Raw genomic sequence first — 7,014 nt, 5'->3', positions numbered from 1 at the left:
CAGGACAGGACGCCAGTCCATCGCAAGGCGCCCCAAGCGGGACTCAAACCCCAGACCCACCGGAGAGCAGGACCTGGCCGAACCCGCTGCACCACCATGCCCCCTCTTAGGAATGCATCTGAGACGCAGTACTTTTTTGGTACACGGCCCTTATCCGGTATAGCCCCGCACTGCCTAGAGCAGATGGGGCCGAAAGGCCCGAGTGTGACTGCACTTGACCCGCGTGGCGCACAGAGTACCGTTTCATGTACTGGTGAGAAACGCCGAAGCGAATGAATACTGCAACATAAGCAGTGTTTCAGGTGTACAGCAGTAGCAGAAGCTGTACAGTGAGGGCTGCTGCTGAAGAACTTGTGCAGTTCGGTAATTCCTACCAAGGTATGAACTGTCTGTCCTTCTGCAGCGTCCTCTAGTGGTCATTGATGGACGTGATCCAACATGTGATGTACTTTGGCTCATATGGTGGAAAGAAACAAACTAACTGTACTTAAGAATCACATGTCTGCAACTATTTCTCGTTCTCCTATGTAATGCACACATTGTATTTTCTATGAGATGTACGTCGCTTTGGAGAAAAGTGTCTGCTAGATGAATATATGTAAATGTCCAGCCAGGACTGACCTTCCTGTCACTGTAGCAGAGTTGGAAATGGCCCATCCATCGTCAGCAGCCGCTTGTCCCGAGTGTGAGCCTAATGCAGCAACACAGGGAGTAAGGGATGGGTGGCATGGGTGGCACGGTGAGTAGTGCTGCAGTCTCCCAGCACTGGGTGGTGCAAGAGGATGTGGGTTTGATCCCTGCTCAGTCTGTGTGTAGTTTGCATGTTCTCCCTATATCTGCATGAGTTCCCTCTGGGTGCGCTGGTTTCCTCCCACACTCCAAAGACATGCTTTTTCAGGTTCACCCATAGTGTATGAGTGACAGAGAGAGAGAGTGTGTGTGTTCCACTGATGCATGGATGAGTGACCCTTTGTAAGTAGTGTATCTAAAAGCATAAGTCTTTGGGTGCTCTGGTTTCCTCCCATACTCCAAAGACATGCTGTTCAGCTTCACCCATAGTGAGTGACAGAGAGGAAGTGTGTTCCAGTGATGTAGTGTATCTTGCAGCGTAAGTCAGCTTGGTGAATAAGGTGTGGGGGCTGACAACACTACACAGAGTTCGTTGGAAGTCGCTTTGGAGAAAAGTGTCTGCTAAGTAAATGTAATGTGTCTAAGAGACCAGGACACACACACACACACACCCAGGGCAGGGTGCCAATCCAGAGCAAGGCACCCCCAGCAGGGCTTGAACCCCAGACCTGCAGCAGCAGTTAAACCTGCTGCACCCCACCCACCCCTGAACTTATTTAGCTAATGCAGTGGAATTAACCTAAAAATATCCCGTGTCTCAGTTTGACATACTTTATTGGAAATAACAAAATTTTACTGCATATACTTTTCGTTACAAAATTAAATGCACGAAATCTACAAGAACCTACATCTCACATGTCAGCGCTTTCTGGAAGTTTTTACTGTCAGTCTTAAACTGCTGGGATATGACAAATTCCAAACACATTACTCCAAAAATCATAACAGTTCAAATGCTATGCCAGTTATTTGTCAGATAACATGTTCATCTTAAGCCATACAATGAAGGTCACGTTAGTAACTCCCATGGAGTTACAATATTTCTCTGTCCAGAAATATAGGAAAAAAGTCTCATTTATTGAGAAATCATGGAACTATGGACCGTTACCCCTGTAAAGGTTAATGGTTACACACACACACACACACACACACACACACACACACTGTCTGAACCGCTTGTCCCATACGGGGTCGCGGGGAGCCGGAGCCTAACCCGACAACACAGGGCAAAAGGCTAGAAGGGGAGGGGACACACCCAGGACGGGACGCCAGTCCATTGCAAGGCACCCCAAGCGGGACTTGATCCCCAGACCCACTGGAAAGCAGGACCCAGTCCAACCCGCTGCACCACCGTGCCCTCCAGGTTAATGGTTAGTAATGAAGTAAACTACACTGGTAGGCTTTTTAATATAGGCTTAATATTAGTGTGGAAATCTGCCACGATCTGTACTGAAGTGTTGCGGCGCCCAGGGGCATGGATCGCATCCCCATTCTGGATCGTCAGCCACAACTGATGCAAAGAGGAGGGTCAGATACGACCATGGTACTGGAATGGACTGATGTATGGACTCGCCGACTGGGCTGAGTGTGGATGCGCTTGCCGTCAAACGCTCCTAGTCGTGTTTGCTGCCTTTAATAAAAAATCCACGAGTCCACCCTGTGCGGCCTCACGTCTCGTCGCTTCGTGCGTTTTCCGATCGGATGAGTAACATGAACGTCTACGGTACCGGTCAAAAGTTTGAGTGCAGCTGCGCGTTATTTGTACGGGATGAACTGGACAGAAGAGTGAAAGCAGAGAAAGTTACAAGCGACATTTCGGGCTCATTTCTCGCTCAAACGTTTTCCGGAGATTTAGGTGGACATTTGGATGGTACTGTAGACGGTTTGACCTGTAAGCAAGGCAAATATGTGCTACTTTGAAAAGTCAGCCGCCTTTGTATTGAATGTAATAGAATGATGCTTTTTCACTAGTTACTGAACTCACACACACACACCATATGGGGTCGCGGGGAGCGGGATCCTAACCCGGCAACACAGGGCAAAAGGCTGGAGGGGGAGGGGACACACCCAGGATAGGACAGGACGCCAGTCCATCGCAAGGCACCCCAAGCGGGACTCGAACCCCAAACCCACTAGACAGCAGGACCCAGCCAACCCTCTGCACCGCTACACCCCACTTAACTACTGAACTCTTTTTGCCAATACTTGGGAAAAATCTGCCCCGAGATGAAACAGAGAGTCCTTTTCTACAAATGCTTTTATTTTTTTTCTAGAAACGATGCAGGGTGACGAGAAGTAGACAAAAGGGATGCACCGTACAGCAGCATGGGGGCGGCCGTTGCCGTTGTCCACCGCGTGCCACTTGCACTCGGTGGCACTGTGCTGTTGTACCCGAGTGCGCTTGTACCGTTCGTCGTCTTCCTGAGAGCCGAGCGCTGATGCGCAAGGAATGAGCTTAACAGATTGGTTGCCTGTGGTGGAAAGTCCGCTTCTGGGATCTGATTGTCAGCCAGCTTTGGGTGATGTCGTTCTATGATGGGCAAGAGCTGGAGGTACAGAGTGCCCAAAGTGTGGAAGGAGACAGGATGGAGGCCTCGCATGGGAACCGAGTAACCTGGGGAATTTACTTGGACTCAGAGTAGAGGAGGAAGTACACCTGGTCTTGCATGATGCTGCTGTAGGTACTCACAGCCTTGGTGGTCTCATCAAACATGTTCCTGTGAAGAAGAAGCATGGATACAAACAGGTTATTTGCTAAGTGTTTCCCTTGTTCCTTACGACTTCTGCACGGCCATTGCCAGATGTTCCCTTCTATTAGCATTTCAGGAGACTTGTACCTTTTCACGGTTTTCATTGCTTCTGTAATGTGTGTAAATGCATAACGTGCCATGTTTGGTGTGAGCATTAATGTGTCTCTCTTCGATTATTCAAGTGCGGTTTAACAGTATCGGGGCAATCCTCTGATTCACAGGTAAGTACGGTCAGCGGGTCCTACTTTGCCTTCTCGTCCAGCTTCAAGTTCTTGAGGCTCTCCAGCCAGCCATTAGCAGTGTCCACTGATTTTTCAACAAAGGACCACAGTGTGTTGGTGACTGTGGAAAGGGGACCAGGTTCCTCTTCTGGTTCGGGGACTTCCCTCAGGACACGGAAACTCTCCGCACCTGTAACGAAATCGGCGAAGTCGGCGAGTAGCGGGGGAAAAAAAATGAACGTATTTAAAATGCGTTGCAGTGATTTTTTTCAAACAAAAATCACTGCCCCCCACTGCATGCCACAGGTGATTAGGAATGGTTGTGATGATTGACAGGTGAATAGTTACCATAGGAAAATAGAGCAATGAGCACGGTAAGGGCCAGCAGTTTCTTCATGGTGACGGTTCAGACCTGTAAACGAATGATCAGAGCACTTAGAACTGCATGGGAAGGCACGGAGGGCTTCTGGGAGGCTCTCAAAAGACGGCCGTCTCAACCCGTCCGTGGGGTGGTGCGTCCTGCCTCCCGAGCCACTCCGAGTGCTGTTTAACGTGGAAGTTCTGCGCTAGCGGTGGACAAATAGTCATAGACTTTGCACCGTGTGACGGGAAGACTCAACAGAGAGCTACACAAATGAAAATCTGCGTCACTCTGTCAACGTCCACAGTGGGGTGAAGCTTATAGTAGTGGAGTTTAACAGAGTAATACACTGAAACAGTAGATCTGTTTGAAAGCTGCCTCACTCCTTCGACCAGCAAAATATCGCACTTAGGTGACATCGATTATAACACAGGGTTCCAACTTGGTTATTATGAGTAAAAATTTTCTATATTGAAAAATAAGACAAAAGGCCCAGTTTAAAAATACACAGTATCTATTAGCCAAGAGAAGACCAGTGGTGACTGTAGGGGGGGGTGGCTGGATGGTGACCATGGCAACATGAGATGCTTTACCTTGAGTCTTCAGAATAATCCAACCTCAAGAATTGATAACTGTTGCTTCTGTTGTTCAGAAATGAACATGTTCAATTGAGGACCGTCTGGAAGTTTCCTATTGCATGTTTCGATAATTAATTTAAGGTGCCCTTGATTAGGAGGTTTGTCGGTAAACCCCTTCCAGTGTAGTAAGAATTGCTCAACAAACTGAATGAGAGATTTCACTTTTTGGTCATTACTAAGCGCGTGTTCTGGATATTTCCTTGAATACGCATATTGTGGGAACAGCGGCAGCTGCCCATCAGTTGAACAGATCGATGCTGCAGAGACCGAATGCAATTTGCTGAAGCTCATTTCATCCTGCTGCTCCTGATTTTGCGATCAGAAGCGACTGAGAAATCATGACGCTTCAACCGGACAGCCGAACGATTCGAGGAATTCTCACACGATTTTTCTGACCAAAAAAGAACTGCCAAGGGTTTTCCCAAATGATCTAAAAAATGAAGATGAAAACATAAAAGGCTTGTACTCTTCATTTCTGATTGCTAAATAATTCAGTGCTGGATTTATCTAGCGATCAAACGACTTATGTCTAAACCTGAAATGAAGTGTTTCTGGGTGGTTCTAGCTGAAGCCGGTTCACTTGTTAACTGTGAGAGCAAATAAAATCAAGCGTGAGCCCAGATTATTTTAACGCCGCATGGCTATGCCTACTCCTGTTGCCATGGTCACCCGCTGACCTTTAGTAATTGTACCAAAGGATTTGTTCGGCGCCCTCGTAACATATACTGCATTTAACTACCGTAGGCAAAGAAAGACTAATGTACTCACAGTTTCTTTGTTCCTTCCCAAGGTGTGTGATGGAATGATGGCGTTATGTGTGGGATCGATGGCCTAGCCTATATATATGAGCGTTGAATGTGTTGACCTGTCAGTTTCAATGCCAAAGTGCAGCCTTTTCCTGATAAATTTCCACTGTCCGTTTTTTTTTTTTGCGTGCTTCTGGATTGGGACCGGAGAGCATTTAACGGGAAGGGTTTTGGGAGAAAAAAAAAAAAATCTAAGATCAACAGCAGTAGCGTGATGCGTTTGGCTCCTCGGTAAGTTTTGTTTACCTGTTTTGACGAGGCGATTCGGAATCTGCGTTGCTTGTGTGTGTGTGTTTGCGCGTGTCTGTGTTGTTTTGCTTCCTGGACTGGGTGACGTGTCTGCTGTGATTTAGACTTAGGACTTCTTTGAATTGACGCTGCTGAATAATGGATCTCTCGCTCTCTCTCTCTCTCTCTCTCTCTCTCTCTATCTATCTATCTATCTCTATCTCTCTGTGTCTATCTGGGGAATGTAGGAGAATCGCTGAATTTCCAGAATGTTCTGGACTCGCTCTCTACTACTGATTGAGAAGGAATTAAGGAATTAGGAATGACCTTTGCAGGAGGGTTATGCATTGGCACGATGTGGATACCTTTCTTACGTTTACGTTCGTTCATTCGGCCGATGCTTTTCTCCAAAGCGATGTAAATCTCGTGGAAAATACACCGTGTGCATTACGTTGGGAGAAAGAGAAATAGTTGGGGACGTGTGATTCTTAAGTAGAGTTAGTTTCTTCCCATCATCTAAACCAATGTTCATCTCACGTGATCTGCATAAAGCTTCCTTTGTTCGGATCTGTTGACCGAGGAGAAAGATCCTACGGTTGCTCCTCCGGCGCATGATGGATTTTTGCTAGATTTTTCTACAGCCGGGTGCGGCACACAACGGAGCCCCCCGTCTGCTATAGAGGCGTCGCCAGACCTTGTTTTGATTTTGCACCTTACCCTATTGGCCTCTTCGCTCCAACTCCAGCGGCGTGTTGACTTTGAGCTTGTGTAAACTTTACAATCAAATCTTTGCGATTTGTCAGGTCAGCTGTTAAATTATTAAAGATCCCGCAAACAGGACTTCATTCGAGCGGGGTTAACGTGAAAAACAAGAGCGGCACAAATTTTTTGGAAGCTCTTGGTGCTCATTTCAGAGCCGGGACCCAACTGGCCCCATCTGTAGGAGCATCGCGACACCACGGGACACGAGGTCAGCTGGACCGGTAGGGCCCGGGTTGTGTGAGCGTGACCAACTCTGACCGTGTGTGTTTGTTTGGGGACCCTGACAGAGATCCCACCGAAAACCTGGGCACGTTCCTCCCGGTGTCCAAACCCCCGGGGGCGCGCGGTGCTCCTTAGGCCGTCACGCTCGCAGAAGCAGACATCACCCCGTGCGTTTTATGACTTGTTTCGATTCCACGTGCGACTCCACGCTATATTTTCCGTACATCACCAAACCAGACCGCGACCAGAACGTGCCGCGACTACGTCTACATGAGTAACTGAAACGGTCCAAAAAAAAAAAAAAAAAAAAAAAAAAAAGAGTCCGGCATTAATAATGCATAACGGGAAGCGAAACGGAAATGGTTCCAAAAAAACGTAATGGGTTTCCGTAGATGCTGC

The 7,014-nt window shown here is 47.7% G+C and overlaps 1 protein-coding gene across 2 annotated transcripts; it reads right to left on the bottom strand.

Moving 5' to 3' along the window:
• Positions 1-2,869: 2,869 nt before the first annotated feature.
• On the bottom strand, positions 2,870-5,704 carry apoc2 (apolipoprotein C-II). 2 transcript variants are annotated; one of them, XM_018732184.1, is made up of 4 exons: positions 5,650-5,704; positions 3,947-4,010; positions 3,623-3,788; positions 2,870-3,344 (listed from the first exon to the last, which is right to left on the bottom strand). In XM_018732184.1, the coding sequence occupies exons 2-4, from the start codon at positions 3,993-3,995 to the stop codon at positions 3,251-3,253; spliced, it is 309 nt and encodes a 102-aa protein (XP_018587700.1). In that variant the 5' UTR covers positions 3,996-4,010; positions 5,650-5,704; the 3' UTR covers positions 2,870-3,250. The 2 variants fall into 2 exon arrangements, with proteins under 2 accessions (XP_018587700.1, XP_018587699.1); XM_018732183.2 differs by lacking the exon at positions 5,650-5,704 and adding an exon at positions 5,366-5,553.
• Between the last annotated feature and the right edge of the window lie 1,310 nt (positions 5,705-7,014).

The sequence above is a fragment of the Scleropages formosus genome, chromosome 18 (assembly GCF_900964775.1).
Source record: "Scleropages formosus chromosome 18, fSclFor1.1, whole genome shotgun sequence".
In the NCBI taxonomy this organism is placed as follows: domain Eukaryota; kingdom Metazoa; phylum Chordata; class Actinopteri; order Osteoglossiformes; family Osteoglossidae; genus Scleropages; species Scleropages formosus.
This window is presented reverse-complemented; position numbering and strand designations above follow the sequence as displayed.

Coding starts and splice junctions, on each gene's coding strand:
- apoc2 (XM_018732184.1), bottom strand. CDS start 3,995: ATGAAGAAACTGCTGGCCCTTACCGTGCTCATTGCTCTATTTTCCTAT. Junction 3,789..3,946: donor CATTGCTCTATTTTCCTATG/GTAACTATTCAC, acceptor ATTTCGTTACAG/GTGCGGAGAGTTTCCGTGTC. Junction 3,345..3,622: donor AAGCTGGACGAGAAGGCAAA/GTAGGACCCGCT, acceptor TCTTCTTCACAG/GAACATGTTTGATGAGACCA.